Source organism: Orbicella franksi, chromosome 1, assembly GCF_964199315.1.
Source record: "Orbicella franksi chromosome 1, jaOrbFran1.1, whole genome shotgun sequence".
NCBI lineage: Eukaryota > Metazoa > Cnidaria > Anthozoa > Scleractinia > Merulinidae > Orbicella > Orbicella franksi.
This window is the reverse complement of record NC_138145.1, coordinates 7,436,706-7,456,668: the sequence shown is the minus strand read 5'-3', so window position 1 is coordinate 7,456,668 and position 19,963 is coordinate 7,436,706. Positions and strand designations below refer to the sequence as shown.

General features: G+C 40.3%; 2 protein-coding genes across 7 annotated transcripts; both read right to left on the bottom strand.

Moving 5' to 3' along the window:
- Nucleotides 1-745: 745 nt before the first annotated feature.
- On the bottom strand, nt 746-16,214 carry LOC145487159 (trimethylamine monooxygenase-like). Of its 6 annotated transcripts, none has more exons than XM_081465899.1 (6): nt 13,493-13,755; nt 12,606-12,646; nt 4,790-4,983; nt 4,134-4,298; nt 2,582-3,338; nt 746-1,793 (listed from the first exon to the last, which is right to left on the bottom strand). In XM_081465899.1, the coding sequence occupies exons 3-6, from the start codon at nt 4,959-4,961 to the stop codon at nt 1,526-1,528; spliced, it is 1,362 nt and encodes a 453-aa protein (XP_081322025.1). In that variant the 5' UTR covers nt 4,962-4,983; nt 12,606-12,646; nt 13,493-13,755; the 3' UTR covers nt 746-1,525. The 6 variants fall into 6 exon arrangements, with proteins under 6 accessions (XP_081322025.1, XP_081322040.1, XP_081322032.1 ...); XM_081465914.1 differs by lacking the exons at nt 12,606-12,646; nt 13,493-13,755 and adding exons at nt 10,209-10,281; nt 10,616-11,863; XM_081465906.1 differs by lacking the exons at nt 12,606-12,646; nt 13,493-13,755 and adding an exon at nt 14,629-16,214.
- Nucleotides 16,215-16,330: 116 nt separating this feature from the next.
- LOC145487151 (putative G-protein coupled receptor 19) lies at nt 16,331-19,659 on the bottom strand. The gene has a single exon (XM_081465877.1). The coding sequence runs from the start codon at nt 19,353-19,355 to the stop codon at nt 18,183-18,185; it is 1,173 nt and encodes a 390-aa protein (XP_081322003.1). The 5' UTR covers nt 19,356-19,659; the 3' UTR covers nt 16,331-18,182.
- Between the last annotated feature and the right edge of the window lie 304 nt (nt 19,660-19,963).

Here is a 19,963-nt window from a genome sequence, read left to right as displayed (position 1 = left end):
CGCTAGTCACGGAACATAAGGAAAACTTTGGCAGAAGCTAACATTTAGTCGATACTTTCAGTAATTGGGAATTACAAAATGACTTTTACTTTACAGATTGGATGTTTTCTAACCAGTGGCATGAGCACAAAAGTATGAAACTCAGTTTCGAAGTCGAACCAGTTTTGATGTCCTAAAAGCACTATACAAAGAAATCAGTGGATCGGAAGCCAACCGCCTGAGGAATGGTTTGCCCTTAATTTGATTCCGGCTGCAAATCACGCTTTGGTTGACACTATATGAGTTTGAGGACCATTGACGCTAATCAGTGAGAGCGAACAGACTGCTACCTGCCGAGACAACACGGTGGACTGAGGTATGCAGCCTTGGTTAAAAGCGTACATCTTTGATATTGGACATCCATGTTATGACCAACTGACACATGTCAAAACAAGGTATCCGCTCACTAGTATCACAAAAAGTAGATATTCTTAACAATGAAGCAAGGCTGATTACTACGTAAAAAGCTTCATTGTATTTAAATATATTCTTGTAGCTTGATCAGTGTAATATAATTCCTTCTGAACTCCGAATTGAGTTGAAATTTCGTGTGTCCGCACTTTAACTAGTCTCCTCCGCAGCCGTTTTTTGGGATGCCACGTAACGCTCCCCCCAATTTAACAAATTGACGTCAGTTTTTTATGGGTCTGTCCTCTTATTGATGATAAATTGCGTCATAACATTGTCAAAGTGGTTGTGCGGCTCGTGGTTCTGCAGTAAACTTTGACAATGTTATGACGAAGTTACGTAAGACTCCGTTCGATCGAGTGGTGAGAATTTTTAATAAGGCTTTGTTTGGGAATTTTTAACTATGAAGATTCCGCTGCAATTTAGCTTATCAGTAAGCCAATATGATGAACTTTTTCAACATATTTGTCCTATGCAATGTATTTATCTTCTTAAAAACTCATTCAGCCAACAATCTCTCAGCGTAGTCCTCAACAGCACTGGTTGTCCTACTTAATTCATCATCCTCTGTCCATTTTGGTTTGCTTTATAGTTCTAATTAGAGGCGGGCAACGAAGACTATATAAACAACAAAAACTTAGGCGATGAAGAGAACACAATTATACGTCATATTGCAATTTTATTAGGTCATGTATCCTTTGGACCATTGTGTCGCTCGTACACAAATCGATTGGTTACAGAAGTCTAACTAAAGATTTGATTTTCATGGAGTTCTATTGGTATTGGTTCCAAAACAAGAAAAAAAAAACTACGTGACATAGCAGTAGAACCTGCTAATCTCAAGTAAAACACTAAGAGAGCTTCGAACACTACTCAAAACGTTCGCCGAGAATACTCAATGCTTCTAAGCGTATAAATGCTACCACACAGTATCGTTAATAAAATGTTGCTACTAATGCTTTTAGCCGGTTCCATTAACTTAATTTTTGTAGTGTTCTACACATTTTTCCTTGCCTATTTCTAATCAGATGTAAAAATCACTTCGGTCCTTTTTCAGTTTTAGTCCGTTGCCTTTCCTTCACTGTTTGGTGTTTAGGAAGGTCTCCTTGGAATCATCCAGGGCTTCAATCCAGGTAGTGTGATGAATTGGTGACTTGGATCCCGTGAATTTGCTTACGTAGCTTTGATCTCGGTATGTAAGGATGTTATCTCGCTTGTGTTTTTCCCAAACGTGGAATTCTTCAGCGGTGTCCAGGTCGTAGCCATAATTCGCCTCCTTGGCGATATCGACCAGGTAGTCAGTCTGGAAGTCGATCTCATCGTCACAGCCTTTCAGTTCGTTCATTCTGTAACGACAAACAATAAGCAAAGTTGAGAACATAGTAAACAAACAAAGCACGGTGTAAAATATAAGCGTCATATAGGAAAGAAATGTAAGTGCCGGCGCTTATTAGAGACCGCGCCCAGGCTCTCAAACGAAAAAAAAAAAACAATAAAAAAACCCCAGGCTACGGTTAAGTTACGCCTAGCATTCTGACATGCTACGTTACCAATTGGCCAGCAACCATTTTTATACTCCATTAATATTTTCGCTCGCACGTGATTGGTCTAAGTGCGCCAAGTGACTGTATATGCCCCAGTTAAAATTGGGGAGTCCGATACTTGTCCTTGGACATTATCTGTTCCTCGACACTCACAGTTTTCCTCGGGCTACGCTCTCGGAAAAGTGTTCTTTTCTCAGAATAGATGATGCCCGAGGACAAATAGCATATTTTCGCGCCACTGAAATGGAGGCTATTATTTATATATATTCCCGTGTGGAAAGATTTGATTAAGCGCCTAGCCCAAGAACACTACTCTGTCTGAAATATTTGTTTCCTTTGTTTCAGTGGCATGTCTGTACACTAGCTAAGCTTAGTGTTTGTATAGCTAAGTGCATGACCACTATAAATAAGTTTTACATTTTTGTACATTTTGTCCAAGGCTTAAACCTTTCAAATCGGAGGCCAACGAGCTCCCAAAGTATTTAAAAAATACGCAACAGCCCTGTTACTATTGAGTCATGTTTCCGATTAACAAAAGTACCCCAAAATAGACGATTGTCAAACTTGTGGTAACTTTGAGGAATCCTTACCTTGCAATCCATTTCTTGCAGTCCTTTTCCATGGCTTCGTTGTTAGGAAGTTTGAGTTCTCCAGTGACGTAGTTGACGGCCCACTTGGCTTGTGCGTCAAACATGGTGTAGCTATAGTACTGGTCCTGCATCCCAATGTACAATAGTTTGTTATTTCCAGCCTGAGTCCAGAGGATGCTCTTGTAGAGTCCTGCAGGGTACAGAATATTGGCAGACTTCAGCCGCAGTCTTTCCTCGAGGAAGGGAAAATAGAAGAGGTACCCTGTGCATAGAACGATGGCATCCACGTCATCTTTGCTGCCGTCTTTGAAATGGACGGTGCTGCCCTCAATCTTGGTCAGCAATGGTTTCTCTGTGATCTGCGGGGGCCACTTGAAGCCCATTGGTCTCGTCTTGTAGCTGACGACGATCTTCTTAGCGCCATACTTTAGGGTTTGCAGAGCGATGTCCTCCGCGGAATAGCTGGAGCCAACCACCAGCAGTGTCTGATCCTTGAACTGAGAGGCATTTCGGAAGTCATGCGAGTGCATGATGCGCCCAGGGAATTGGTCTATACCAGGAAACGAAGGTACATTCGGCACAGAAAAGTGCCCCGTCGCCACAATGACATAGTCAAACCTCTCCACAGGAAGGTCTTTGTTCTCTTCAAGGTTTTTCGCAACTACTGAAAAGTCGTCAGTGGAATCGTTGTAGGTCACTTGGCGGACAACATGGTTGAAGCGAATCCAAGGACGAAGATCACTTCTGGACCAACGACCTGAGAACGAGAATCGCAGTTAAAATCTGTAACTGCTAACATATAACATAACTCACTAACAGATTTTAAGTTCCTGGCCGTCTTCCCATTGGCTCAAATGGAAACATGGTTCTAGTCAATCACTCGATCAATACTTTGCTCGAGAGACGTTTGCCCAGAATATACGTGCGAAAACTCCATGGGCACTAGATTCAACCTAAATTTCCGAAAATTTAGAAACAGGGACAAATGAGACGGACCAGTTTTCCAAAATACCAAAAGTTTTCAAGTCAAATCACTATATTTTGAACCTGTTGTACGCGACTACCTCTCGTACGCGACCGCGACCACTTTTAGAGCTAAAAGTTTGAAATTTTCTTTTTTTTTTAACCTCCCGTGAGCGACCACTTGAGAGCGTAAATTGGAAAAAAAGTGTTGTAGCATTATTGCATTCCTGGGTAGTACAAGAGACGGAAATTGTTTCAATGGGAAGCACCGGATTTTTTCGAAATTGACTTTTCACATGAATAAAGCATTTAAAACATAAGTCTCTTCAGTTACCATATGCTAACGAGGCAAAATTTTGACCCAATATGGTCTAAACTCTCGTAAGCGACCACTTCTTGTAAGCGACTACCTAGGCTTGACATTTTGGGTGGTCGCTTGCGGGAGGTTCGACTGTATATCATATATAATATGAACTACAAGATAACTAACTGCAATCGAGGTCATACTCTAGCTAAACTTTCATCAAAGCAAGTCTCGCCCATAACGAACGAAACACAGCTTAAATAAAACCAGTTGTGTAATGCTTACCTTGAAGATAATCATACAGAACCTCCCTGGGAGGGTAAGATGGTATTGCCTTTTTGTAATGATCTTCAAAAGTGTAGTCTGGATATTCTAAACATTCCTTGGGGCCATTAGACCACAAGCCGCGGTACATACTGCCGTGCACATATTCACCATGTTGATCGATACCTAAAAAAGCAAGGGTAGTCATGATTTAATTCATTAAAAAAAACACACAAGGTACACAGTTGCCTGTCTAGACCTGTCTCATTTGCCTCTTACCTTGCCTGCCTCTTACCTTGTGCCTCTTACCTTGTGTTTGAAAAATGGTCCCTTAGTGACAGTTCTCAGAATTAGCCTGCATGGCAAGCGTTCCTGTACGAACGAAGAGCTTTTAATTTTCCACATTTTGGCCGCGCGAACATTGAAGCGAGAGCGTGGAAATCGACATAGCAGGGCGTGGTCTGACGACCCACCAACCCCGATGTTTTTCTCTCACCCAATTTTTGCGCGACAGACTTTGCTCGTCCGCCGTCTCCCACGGAACGCTTGCTTCGCAGGTTATCTCAGAATTTTAAACGTTACTGAGTAAATGAAACGTTTTACGTGTCTAGTCCTAAATATACAGCAGAATTTTAGAGTGATTGAAACACGAAAACTGAAAAAAAGAAAATACTCACCAGTCTCCCAGGAGTATTTCCAGAGTCCTCCCCAGTCAGATTGCTTGTCAAAGCACACGATTTCTGGTACTTCTTTTCCTTGCGCTTTAAGTTGATGAAAGTGATATAACACTGACATGCCACTTGCACCAGCGCCAATCACACAAACACGCTTTGCAGTTGCTTGAGACATCTTGGATTTTAGAAGTGTTCCCCTGGATGAAAGAAAAACAAAACATAACTGCACATGCCTTGACATTTCCATGGCAACCATGTTTTGACAGGTTGGTCTCTTTTGGATTCGATTTTTCTTAATTTAACTTAACATCTTTACAGCTGAGGCGTTCTCATATTGAGAGGCAGGGTAGCCGATTGGTTAGGACGCCGGAGTTGAAATCCGAAGGTCTCGGGTTCAAGTCCCGCTCTGACCATTAGGATGGAGTTTCCTCTGTAAACCTTGAAAATGTTTATATTGGTCAATGAGCTTAGCTTCACCTGGCTAGTTCAAAAACAATTTTCACAATCAACACAATCAAGTGCAATATTACGGAATTCAATATTGTTGTGATGTGATATTCTCTCTTCGTACTGTATCGTTCTCTGTCCCCTTGTGCGACAAGTTCTTTTCACAACACGGCGACACGACCAGCAGTTAACTCTAAGGTCAGATATTACCCATCTGACACTCGAATCAAACTTTTGTGATTACGAAATCGATTGCGATAAGTTATTGACAAGCTTAGATTTGAGTGCCCCTCACAGAAAGTTCGTGTGTTATTAGTAATACAAGTATTTCACAATCTTAATATCTTGGTCAATCACATTAGTTTGACCCTTTTCACCCAAATTTTTGTCACAGTGCCAAACGACACTAACACAAAGACGCGAAACTTCAAATCAAGATCTGCGCCTTCGGCACTCGTAGAATGTAATTTTGATTTCAACAGAGCGTAGACTTCGCACAAGGCCTGCTAAGCGTGTTCCTTTTCACAGGGCATTTTCAGTTGAAACAAAGATTCAAGATAAATGTGGCTGAGGAAACAGTAATTCAAACCTGCAGTATAAGGCGTTTATCTGATCTTTACGAGCACCTGCATTTTCCTCGGTCTCCACAAAGAGTAACTATATTGTTTTAAGACTGGGGCACTCTTTTGAACTGTCATCTATTGTTTTAAAAGGCAATGGTATGAACTGGTGAACGGATTAATTGACTTCCACAAAGCCAAGCGTTAGAGTAACATCAGGGTTCACAAACCTATTGCTGTAAAACGTTTGATCGCAATTGCAGATTTATTTGTGACTTATAGGGACAACTTTTACACACGTATACCGATGAATTGTGCCAGAAATTAAGGAGCTGAATACAAAAAAAAAAAAATGTGCGATGCGTGTCCACATGTATGTAAGCGCGGGTGAAAGAGGCTTACGCCGCGAAGTGGGGGTGTGGTTGAGAAATTCTCAAGCTGTACGGTTTTGCCTCGATTGAATACTTTCAAAAGTTATAACTCAAACCCGGAACTTAAACAAAATTTATTTCATGTTCGACAAATTTCGAGAAAAGAAGAATGTACATGCCACAAGCCAAATCAGACACAAAACCTTTGTAATTCCGTGCTTTTTTTACAGCGAATTGATATTTATCTCAGCGAGTCATATTACCGAAATCAAATCTTGCTTACAAGTTGACACTCCAATGCAAAGGTGATTACAGAGATGTTCGCGTAGAGGAAAAAATCGCTGTTTCAGGCAAATATTTCGCTATTCTTGGATGCAATTAATAAGCTTTGAATGAATTCGATTACGAGTTCAGGGTAAATCCAATATTTTCAGGATCGACCGGCAGTTACATCTTGTAGACTTAGACAGCAATGAAGATCAACCTCTAATTGACCTCACAATTTTTTGTCACGATGAATCCGCAACATGGCACTTTTATTTCCAGATTTTCGGCTACCTTTACAGCTGCAAATCGATATCCTGAAATGGTGCGCTTTTTGGGCAACCATTTTGTCTTTTGGCTGGGAAAACTTCTCTTTTAATTTTGCCAATTCTGACAATGATGTGAATTGGAACTTCAATTGGTGTGTCACGTTTAACAACATTAGGCACCTGTTTCTTAGCGGCTTGCATAGTCTCTAGCGTAATGTTACTCTTGCTATCGAGGTGGGAATTGCGCAGTTTCCATGCAAACAAATTTCCCGCCAACATGGAACTAAATGAAGAGGTACTAAGAATCCTTCGATTCCTCCTAAACCGGTGGATACCATGCGTGCAAGCACACCTTAAGTCTTACGCAATAATGGCAAATTACGATTTCGGTTGAGGCATTGATCAGTTTTAGGATATATGCCATCTTAATATCACCTTCTCTTGACTGACCGGACCGGAAATAGTTTCCTTTGGTGACTGAAATGCACAGATCTTCGTTTCAAACTGCATACCAGCATGCACGCACAGAGAGGGGCCGATTGATCTGAATACTGAACTTAATGTGAGCACAATATGACGGGACACAGACTGCATTCATTGGCTCACGAACGAATATGAATGGAGATTCATGCAGGCATCTTGTTATTGGATAGCTAAACAATTGAATAACTGTACTTCGAGCTACCATTCTGGGTTGCATTTTGCACTGTAGGCTAGCGAGGCATTGTGCAGCTATGCAGCTGCAAGTTGAATTAATCCAGGGGGCCTTCAGGTGAAAAACCTGAAGCTACAGACCTACCTCTTGCAGCGCACGAGGATGGTAAAAATTTGCTAACTAAGATGTATGGAATAAAGCTCAACTCACGGGGCTCAGAGAAGTCCAGTTTAACTGCACGCGTTCAATTCCTACCGCAGAGCACGAGCTTGTTGCCGAAAAGGATCTTATTTGATCCGTGTACCCCTACAATGAAATCCCATCCATGGGTGAACTCAAGACTACAAAGCGGGGGGAGGGGGAGTTCGGTGACTAAGTAAGAGTGATGAGGTCTCTGTGAATCGGAGGTTTTTTTTAATAATGTGAAATTGTCTGTTCTTTTACCTTATTTGAGTAGGGTTTAATCACAGCTTCATTTGTACCTCTCCGCCTTTGAAAATCTCTTTCCCCACCCCCTCCCCCCACCCCTCGGGCACAGCGAATTGATACTTCGATTTCGTGATCGCGCTTCTCCTTAACTGTCAGTCTACCTGTCCCGATCCCAGCTTGGAGGTTTCTCTGTGTATTTCGTAATCGGGTGAAACGTTATCTCACTCGAGAACAATAGTGATGTCTGACCTCTGAACTCGACTGTAATCTTCAAAGGTTCTATGGCGGCTTGTAGGCTATTTTTGGTCGAACAATCTCTGTAGCATAGCTCGATAACCAAAAACTGAATCAACTGCAAACTTTCGTGTTGTTTTAACTTTCTGTGACAATACGCTGCGAGATTGCAATCAAACATTTTTATTAGCTTATCTGCGTTTCGTTTTTGAAACAGCTTCCCAAGCCTCGACAAACTGTTTCGTGTCAACTCTTTTATCTTAGAATAAACATTATAGTTTTGACTATCAATAACGCATTATGTTTTGTGATCTTTCCTGATTGCTCTACAAAAAAATAAACAAAAAGCAAACAAAATAAACACACCCGAAAACTAAAAGATTCTTAAAACGAGACAAACTAACTTCCGAGTTAGGATTTCGAGTTGGATTTCGAGTTGGATTTTCGAGTTAGGATTTCGAGTTGTATTTTCGAGTAAGGATGTAGAGTCGGTTTTTTTTTTTTACTAGTAATCCAGCTGCAACGAATCGGCGAGTTTGTCCGTAAACCGTCTCGTAGATTTCCAGTCCAATACAGCCAATAAAAGAATTCCTTTTTATTGCTCGTAAACAGCTACATTTGAATCACGTGGTGCCAGAACGACCTAAGGGAGGAATAAACCTATGCATCGAGCTCGAGAAACATAAGCTCGATCCGATAGCTGCAAGAAACACTGAAAAGAATGTTTCTGGAGAAACGTATAGCTTTCTCAAAGTAAAGCTACGGCGTCTCAGCAGCCTGCGAACAGGCTCCCGGAGAAGACGGAAAAAAAAATTCGGCGAGCGCGAAATAGAAGAATGAGCGAAGCGATTGCGGCGGGACAGGGGAGCCTGTGGACTTTGTTTTGATGTGCCTATCCGCCCTTGGTGATTAGCGTGTAACAAATCAGTCAATGAGGTAATTAGACCTGTCAAGAAGCTACATTTTCTGCACTTGTAAACAGTTCTAATCGGCCTACTCAAACAGCCGGGCCCGGCGTCATGATATAGGTAGACTACGAGTAGTCCCTCTTAGTCCGTCGTGCGTGACGCGAGAGAAAACCGCGAGACAATAATGGCCGCGCGAAATCCTGGAGGCGAGGAGCGCGCACTCCTCGCCCCCAGGATTTCGCGCGGAAATTTTTCTTTTCTCGCGGTTTTCTTTCGCGTCACGAGCGACGGACTAAGCGAAAGAGGGACTACCCGTAGTCTATAATAAAGGGTGCAAGTAAGCATGTTCACGGAATATTTCAAACTTTTTCAATACCTAGAGAGCTTAAAACATATTTTGCAATACTGAAATGAGCGTAAAGAAATTATAAGCACCTGATAGAGGTGTCAAACTCAGCGAAGCGACATACAGCGACATACAGCGGAAAGTCCAAAAGCCATGCCTTTGACCTCTAATAAATGGCTATAGCACAGCCAAACGGCTTCTACTTAAAATTCCTCCCCATAACAGAACATAAAGTACCATTCAGAATCACTTGTGAAATAATGAAAGATCGAGAGACCGAAATTAAAAGAGAACGATCGAGAACGGCAATCGCGCAATTGTCACGAACTGTAGGAGTCGTGTAGGGCGGTCAACCGCCTTTTACAGAGACCTGTCAAATATTTAACTCAAAGATGTCAACAATCAGCGATTTAGCCAATCATATCATGATACCAGGAGCTGGTATCATAGAATGGCGGCATCAATAGAATGTTTATAGGCTCCCTTGCTTCGTTCGGGCTCAGAAGAAAACGTACAAGGACAAATAATATAATATCCGTGATAAGAATCTACCCACTATACTTGCACACAGTTTTAATCACAGCCGGCCCGGCGTCACAATATAGAATGCAAGTAAGTAAAATTCATATTTTGTCCCTCGAAAGCAAACACTTGGAGACTTAAAAACATTTCTTGCAATATAAATGAGCTTAAAAAAGGCATAAACACATGGCAAATTGCAGGGGTGTCAAACTCGACGAAGCGACAAGCACTGATAGGAGCGGAAATCATGCAGACCTATGACGTCTAAAACTTTTGCTATAGCACGGTCTTACGGCTCAACTCTACTTAAAATTCTTCCTTATAACACAACATGAAGTGCCCTTCATAAACACGAGTGAAGCAACAAAAAGGTCGATCGACCGAACAGAGAACAGCAAATGTACAAATGTCACTAACCGTTGGAGTAGTGTAGGCTTGCCAACCCCATTTTACACTGATGTCACTGATTAGCCATCGAGTGCCTAGAAATCTAGAAAAAATGCCGTTAAAAGAACAAAAAATAACGAGGTCGAGCTTCAAACAAATAAGAATCGAAAAATACATTACGCCATTGGCTAGCTCTATCTTGACCAATAGGAGTCGTGTTTGGCCTGTCAACCATTTAAATCATAAAACCACTAAAAATTTATTGGAAATCCCGCCAAAAAATCTAACTCGAAAATCCAACTCGAAAATCCAACTCGAAATCCAACTCGAAATCCTAACTCGGTAAATAGGCAACCTCTCTTAAAACAGTTTTTTTTCAGGTGTTAGATTTTTTGTTACTAAGAAACAGTGCATATACTTCGCTTTTGAGCACCTACTTCAACGAAAGCAATTCATGCGCTCAAAATAGACCGCGGCCCCTATCAGTCTCGTACCTCAAGTCTTCGTTCCTTACTGCGCATGTTGGCTTGACGAAACGTTTCCCGACCGCTGATCAAGGGGAACGAAGAAGCTGGGTACGAGGGTGTACCTCTCTCAGCAGCCTGTGCCCGCAGCGCATGTGCTCACATTCGAGCCTCGAGTTGACTGGTTTTCGCAAGCTTCCTGATCACTAGATTCTGATTTCTCAGTCATCTTGCTTATTTTCAACCCAAACCTTACTTTCACATGGAGTCCAGCCTGGTTTATAGTATACAGAAAACTGAAAAATGAACAAGGAATAAACAACTTAAAACCGTCTTAACTCGTCACACCGATTGAACACTGAATTAAGTTTCCTTCTCCGGCATGCCAAACGTTTATAATGCGTTCTAGTATTATCAACTTCCGTAGATGCGTATGAAAACAGAAGTTTTCTTAAATTCGAATTTACTAAGTTGTACATGACCGGGACCCCATAACACATGGGCTCCTGACGTGACACTTTCAGTAAATGTTACATTAGCAAACATGTAAAACGTCAACCTATTTAACAGAAGCCGTTCAGACTTGCATCTCTTTCGCGGTTTGCGGTTCAGTGTTTAACAAAGAGCGTCTGGTTTGCCGGAGATATAATACAAAGGAGTACTCGTCAGTCACTCCACCCTTGTCACGTGATGTCCACTCTTGTATCGAAAGTACTTGCACGACAATTTATGAATTACATTAACAAGTAAAAATCAAAACATTCAGAAAATTATAAAAGTTTAATATACTTGTCGCATTTTACTCTGCATCACCTTGTTTGATTTTCAGTTCAGCCGATTGAATATATGTGTTTCGATTCCTTATTTATAGCAAGCACTTCTAAATAATATTTTGCGTTACAAAATTTTGTTTTGGAGTAATGCACGTTTATCACCAATGTTAGATCGGCAAATGACGTAGACGCCTACAAGAGTTGAAAATAGATTTTTAACATTCCAATGATGCCGTTATCTTTAATCTGAAAGTGATAACATCGAATTCTGCCACAGACATTTTTAAGTTTGGTTAAATAGTAAATACAAACATCGGTGCCCCCCACAACAGTGATTGCACGTGCGACTTGAAAAGCAACACGTGCGGTACGTATGCGACGAAAGACAGTACACGATACCTTGTACCCAGGTCAAAGATGTCAGACTGTCACTATACAATTTGGTCTGTGCTCTGGCAGGGATCCGAATTTTGATCAACACAATAATAATAATAATACTTTATTCAAATACAGAGTACAAAGAGTATTTGAAAAGGAGGACCATGAGGTTATCCCTATTTAGGTCCCCCAACTAAAATCACAATCTAGAATTCAAAATTTTAAAATATCTATTACGTAAATAATTAACAATTTAAAATTTAAAAAATTGAAATATCTGCTAAGTAAATAATTGACAATCTAAAATTTAAAGATTTAAAATATCTATTATGTAAATAATTAACAGTCCAAAATTTAAAATCTAAAATATCTATGATATCTATAATATTAGGTACTGTGGCATATAATTAATGAATATTCATCCACTTTTTAAGGCTTGATTTGAACCTGTTTGCATTAATGTCGTTGATGTCGTGTCCGAACAAGTGGTTTGGCAAATTATTCCATTCCTTAATAATTCTAACAAAGAAGGAATACTTGAAGGCATTAATTCTTGCTGATTTCGTTTGGATCTTAAACGGATGGTTAGCTCTAGCGCTTTTGCTTCTACAACACTCAAAATAATCGTTACTACCGTTTACTTGGTTGTGGTAGACTTGTACGGTATTGTAACCGGCCGAAATGTTGCTTGGATCTTGAGAGCCATCGGGAACAAGATTTTAAAATTACAAACCTCACTCTAATGGCCGCTCCAGGAGCAAAACATAATAATGTATACTGAAGGTGGCTTATCCGTAATCACTAAAGCTTACCTTTCTGTATAATGACCGTAGTGCTGAGTAATCGTCAAGTTCTGCCGAGTTAATTAAGTCAACACTTAACAGAGCACAAAGGTAACTCTTTCAGAAAGGGTGCTGCACTTGCATGTATCTTTGCCCCCAGAATAACAAAAGGGTCAGTGTTAAATACTCTGTCCGATATAGTACACGAGGCAATATCATGGATATCATGCAAGCGTCTCAGTTTCATGCAAACGCCTCCGTTTGACTATCTCTAACATGTAATCACGACTGCCAATGAAAACTTTGGTGTTCTAAGCATTTTTTTTTCTGTCACAAAATTATCCTTGTCACCTGGTGGAGATTAGCTTGAAAGAACGACAGCAATTAAATTAAATAAATTTTCACTGTCAGTGCAATATATGAAGTTACTATTATTGTAAATTTGCTGTTGATCCCATATCCGCACGTGACAAATTTGTCATGCAGCTCTTCGACGAGAAGGTTTACTGTGTAGTCATAGCTGAAGCCGGCGTGACAGAAAAATGCAAATGCTCAAAAAATCCTAGACAACCCAACATAACGTAAGATTTACTCGAAGTCGCCTTCACGAGATTAAAAACCTAATAGCGACGGAACTAAGTACACAGTGACAATGACCTAAAATTGCTCAAGAGAGTGAGAAGACACACAGAAATCAAATTTTTCACTCGCAATGGAAAATGATTCTGATAAGAACAGTACAAAAACTTGAATTTGAAAACTCCTATTTGCCACGTTTTTCCCCAGGGCCAGCCTTCCTCGTCTGCGTGCACACGCCTTCTATTTAATTTCTTTTGTTTTGAGCAGAAAAGCGTTAAGTCACTTTGCGCCAGGCATAAAAGCTAAGCGTACGTGGAGTAACAGAATTAAAGTCCTACCTTTCTGTGCAGGACTTTGTATTCGTCTAGTCTGGATCCCGCAGAAAAACTCCTCTATTATTTCAACGTCGAGTCTGAGAAGCTTCGAAAAGTAATAGACTGTCACAGATAGACTGAATTTCGAAATACATGACTTTAAGGGCACCCTATTGGATGAGAAGTGAATGACTATTGTGTAATATCTTGTTCTTGTTTATACTCGCACGCAAAAGAAGCGCTTATGAAGAAGCCTGGGATTCTACAACAAAGAGCATTGAGATATCAAGTAATAAATCCAGAAACGAAAGTAAAATTTTTGATTGCAGTGATTTCGTCGAACGAGGTAAAGGTTTGAACTAGATCACAACGTCACGCTCCGTGTAGTGACAACTGGTAATTAATTCGTCTGTAATTTTTTTCCGCGAAGAAAATTCGTTTATAGGTTTTTTCCGAGAACTTGTAAAGTCGCGTAAAACGGTATGGAAAATGGACGCTTTTTAGCACAGCTATGTACATCACTCAAATTTGGCCAATGCAATCATGCTTTCCTACGATATTTAGCATCTTAACTTTGCTACTCATAAGTTGCTCATGATCAGACCTCCATTTTTTACGAAAATCATTTACCATCGGATTCCCATGCAAACTCTGTTTATTTTTTTCTCATGCGTGTTGGTTACTTGTCAAGATGGCTTCCAACTATTGAGAATTTTTTTTTGTTTCGGGATTTATCAGCATGACATGCATGTGTTACTCACGTCCTGCCAATCTTATGTCACACAAGACCGCTACTGATCAAATGGAAGAGCGAATGAGGAAGAGATATCGACTCGAGCTGGTCATAATAAATCGAATCGGGCATGCTCTAGTTACTTTAGGTTGTTCTAGCTACAATATAACAACGAGAAGGAATCGATCACTAGCAATAAATGTATATGCTAGTACTTCTGTTCCGTCATAACATCGTGCAATCACTCGACAGCGACAACAACAACACAATCATTGCATTATAAATAACCTAAATTAATTTGCTACGCGGTATTATCTTCAATTAAATAACTGATAAGATGAAACGATATCGATATTAATTTTAAACTGCCCTGTCTAAATCAACTGTAAACTACGTTCTATGACAGTTAAATTTGGCAAGTACTCACAAAGTTGTCCCACTCTTGTCTTCCTGATCGAATGTGTCGCGCTATTCTCGTTTCCAGCGTGTCCGTCTAAGCCGGCGGGGGCTCGGAACTAGTAAAAAGAAGCTAGCACTTGACAAACGCATGATTTGATTGGCTAGGTACTTGGACTAAGATTTACACTAATATTCATTGGTTGAACAGATTTTAGCAAAAGGAATTTAAAGTGGAAGTGAAAGTCTGATCCATTCTGGGGTTTCTGGCCTGAAGTACAGTAGACTGAAACTTTCCCCGCCAGTTCAGTGATCATCTTTAGGCGAGAGAACAATCTCCGTAAGCAAATACTGGGATTATGTCAGGTTTCAAACATCGGGACTGAAAGACAGGATAAAAAGTAAATTGCCAAAGTGAATGCTCTCTGATTTATTTTTTAATCTCCCTTTTATTACATGTAATTTTACTGCCTCAGACGGAAAAATTGTTTTGGTGAAGCTACGGGCCTGATTATAAGGCAATAGAAAACAAAATCGGCTATGAAGTACAAGGAGAGATTTAGCCAGGCAATGTTGCCTTCATTGCCCTCAACGTTTCACGGTCTCCCGTCCTCAGCCTAGACTAAGATGTAACAGAGAAGTGTGTGATGTCACCCAGTCTCAGGATGGCTGGATATTGCCCAGTCTATTTTGACAGCTGCAGGGGAGAGTTTGTCAAGTAATTATAACGCAGGGTGGTTTACGAACTGCAAAGCAAAGTCTTAATTCCGATTGCAAGGTAGCTATTTATTGGCAAACAATTCTTCAGTGTATTCAATGAGGAGATGAGTTTGAACGCGATTGTAAAGGACTTACCGGAACGAAGCAGAACTAAAAGAGCTGAAAGAGATTACAGTGTAGAGCAGTTCTTAACTGAGTGCCTTAAAACCAAAGTAATCGCTCAAGCCAATCACATAGGACAGACAATATGGTGAGCCAATCAAAACTCGAAGTAATTACAGGTAGCTGACGCTAAGCGCGGGAAAACGTGTGCGAACGGTTTTACTTCTGATTGGATGAAAAACTGGCGCGAGTTTTTAAGCCAATCGCGAAGCGAGTAAGTGCAACACTCAAATGAAAAGCGCTCTAAAAGACTTTGGAATTGGAATACAAAAAGCTAACACTCCCCAGCTAGCCATAAAATCTGAACCTTTCAGTATTTACCAGTAACACTTTCCCGAAGAATAGTAGAAAGCGTTAACTCTAAGGCAATTCACCCCTCACCCATATAAAGTCGCACTCAACGCAATAGCCACACTTCTTGAGCTTAGCCTGGTTTCAGTAGCACAGAGCAACCTGGAGTCGTGCACCCCATCCCCCGCCCCCCTCCGGGGTGGTTGATATAGTCCAACGGGGTAGGGTGGAGTGATAATTGGTCTCTTCGTCTCTTCTAAAAGGCAACACTTCACTGGATTTATATCTTTCAGCTATGATTCTCCAGATATGGCACTGTAACTGGTCAAGGTTACAAGCTCTCCTCCTACACCAAAAAATGAATTTCAGGTTTCTTGAATTAAAAGAGATTTCTTGAAACATAAAACGGTAAAAACGAACGATAAAATCCGACGTTTCGGAGTAGTCATGACTCCATTATCAAGGAAAAATATATGTTAGATCATGCAAATTGCAGCATTTAAAGCATTTAATCGCTTTAAATGCTGTAATTTGCATGATGATCTAACATATATTTTTCCTTGATAATGGAGTCATGACTACTCCGAAACGTCGAATTTTATCGTTCGTTTTTACCGTTTTAGGTTTTTTGAAATGACTGGAAGTGTGTCTAATAAGTGTCTGAAAATATAAAGACAGGAATACCCCGTGGCTTTTTTCTTCTATACTGCTCTATTCTAGTAACAGAACAGAGCCGGAGAGAAAGGGAGACAAGGGAGCAAGATACAGGGATTATTGACCAAGTGTAAGGTCAAGATGGCTGGATATTGATCAAGTTCTTTTTTTCTGTGTTTATGGACCGACGCGGAGTCGTGGTCCATAAACACGCAAAAACAGATCGAGGCCAATATCCAGCCATCTTGACTGAACATGCTTGGTCAATAAAAAATTTATTAAATGGAAAAAGAACACTTTTCCCCCGCGGAACACCGGGTAATCCTGAGCGGGTAATTCCCAGCGGGCAAGATAGTGTTATCTTGCCTTCGGTTCATCTTTCCCGATCACGGACCTCCTTCCAGTCCTGATTTACAAGTCATAATATCACTCTAGGGAATACCAAAAAAAGCCACCTTATCAGAAAATTTAAGAAAAAACTCTAACCTAATATATTTAAGACTTGGTTCAAGTTCATTTTTTAGTTGTGTAATTTACATTTTCTAGACTTTTTAAGGCTTTAAAGTTGACCTTATTTTTTCATAAAAATGCACTTAGATCTAATCTGTATAGATCCTTCTGTTGACGTGATAATATCACACTTGTACAATGTCGTCATTTGACTACAACTACCAGGTTTCATTTTGTTTCTCCTTTATTACTGAAATCTCAGTGGGGTTTAACTATCTAGTTTGTACTAGAAAAAAAAAAGTGAAAGATTCTAGTACTTGTAGTCAAATGACACCATTGATATGCAAATCATTTATTATGACACTACTCGTTACTGGTAAACACGACTCATAATCAAGGAAAAAACAAATTCACAGTCGGTGGTGCATGGATGTGGTGTTTGGACGAACATAGAAAATACATCTTAAAATTAATAATATCCTCCAAAGTCAGAAGTCCCCAGAATTAAATAATGTAATTACACTCAACATCAGAAATTATTTTAATAAGATGACGCTTACTTGAACAGATTCAGAGTCATAAGATAGGCATGAGAATAATTAGCAAATACCTGAAAACTCTTCCCAGCGCCGTAACTTTTTATCCTCTATACCTCCCATCCCCCACAGTATTGTTCCTTACCCCCTGCTCTGGTCACCCCAAAGATTTGTCATGGCAATGAAAAACAAAACTCACACATTTTATACATTTATTAACAGTGATTGCTCAGTAAATCTTCTCTCATATAATTATAAATACAATCTTGTTTCATAGTTTCTATTTTTACATTGAATTGTCCGATCAGTCACCAAGATACAATTATTTCTATTTCTGCGCTCTTTAATATTTTCCACAAATCAAGCCACTCTGCTGATAGGCGCTTGTCTGAATAAATAACATCGTGGTACACCTGACATCTGGAGTTTTGCAAGAAATGGTTTCGCCGGTTGGAAATAATTTGGACAAAAATGACCGTTCTTAAAACAATTTTCCTTAGATATTTTTAAATATACGATTTAAGTATTATAAATAGAAACTGTAAAGCCGACGACTCGATACAATTTTTGTATTCGGATATTTAACACACAAACATGGCTGCGAGAAAAATTTGTATAATAATATTTTGATCACGATTTTTTCCTGTCTTGCAAATTGAGACTCTCTGCCACAATAGCAAGTTAGTATTCATATTAAAATTAAGTTACCTCCACGGCCAGCCGTGCTGGTCGTTAGTCAAGTTAGCATCACTATTTGTATCGAGCATGAATTCTAAATGCTCGCTTGTCGTTCACTGTTACTTCTCACAACCCAAGCTTGGGTTTGTTTATCTAAAGTATTAAAATAACCATTGGCTCCTCCACGGCCTTGGTTGCTATGATTGTTTTTTTCAACTGGTTTATGTTCGGGTAGCCTGAATTCCATTCCTTCGCCGTGGTCAGAACTAAATTCAAAAGGAGCGATGCGATGTTTTCGCCCTAGAGAAGTGAGCCTGTATGCTTGCGACGAATCGGGCTTACAGAAAACTCTTTTGCATCCTTGGCGAAAATCCCCACTGAAAAGGGCATAGATGGCCACGTTTAATGTTGCATTCGAGAACGAAAGCAGTAACAGACTTACATTTAAGCTGTGTGATAGTGAAATTTTCTCCAACGAATGTAGAACGAGGCTAAGAAAGTATGGAAAACAACAAGTTAAAAACACAAGCCATTGAAGAAACAGCATTCGCAATACTTTTATTTTCGAGCGGGGTACGCGGAACGCGTGCCTTCTGAAACTGTTCGGATAATTCTTTGCGTGCATATTTCGAGTGATCACGGCGTATGTTACTCGTAAGTACATCACAACGGTGAAGAGAAGAGGAACACTAAAAGCAATTAAGAAGAACAGCATAACAAAGACTTTCCATTCCACTGTCTTGAAGTCAGGAAGGCAGAAGCCGTCTTCCGTCGATTGAAAGAAGTACAAAGCTGGCGCCGACGAACAAACCATGAAGATCCACACAAAAATGATGAGTTCTTTGGTCTGGGAACGGCTCATTTTAAACTTCAACGGATGCACGATGATGTAAAATCGATCCAGGGAAATACAAGCGAGGAGACCGGCAGATGCTCCTGCGTTTAGGAAGTGGAAAAAGAACGTAAATTTACATGTTACATTATCGAATAACCACGACCCGCTCATGATCCAGATCATGGTCCAAAGAACGCACATGAAGGGAATCGTAAGATTCGTCAAACCCAAACTCAAAACAAAGTAGTTTGTGGTCCATTCGCTACGGCGACTTCGATGAATAACCAGCAAAATTAGTCCGTTGCCGAGAAGGGACCCCACAAAAATGGTTGATAGCATGAACATTTCTGCAACAACAGCGCCCGATGTTGAACAGCCGGGTTTTGAAACGACACTTCGATCTGAACAGTTTAATATGTCCGAGTCGGCCATATTTTTCAGAGCGGTTGTTGTGAGTCATGTAAACAAACCGGGGATGAAACTCAAAAGCTACGCGTTCCATTTGCCAAGTGAAACATCAGATTGACCCGCTCCGTTGTTCACCGAAGAAATACCCATTCTCTGAATGGAAACTATTTATACACAAGCCTTTTTTTCCCTAGGGTACAATAAGCGTAATACCATGAGAAGCCGACTTCACTCAACCAAGCTTGTCGCAATGGTCCACTTTGTCGTCAAATGCAAATGACATAGGCTGTGCAATCAGATATTCCCATGTTGTTTTTGTCGTCCTGTCGCTCGGATACCGACCATCTGTCACTCAGGTTTGACTTAATTAAAGCCAACGAGGTTCGACACGTAATTTTCCTTTTTTTCCGATGGCAGATCTCTTGTTATATCTTATTCATAAATCGAAAAACCACAAAAGGTGACAACACGCTAAACACACTTTTTCGTGAGAAAGAACACTTGCGAGTTTCCGTTTAGTTCAATATCACGATGACACAAAATATCGTAGCTCGTGACAGGTGGATGTAGAAAAAAGTGATCTGTTATCGTCAAACTCGCGTTCAGGAAATTTTCGGGACTGGACAGTTGCT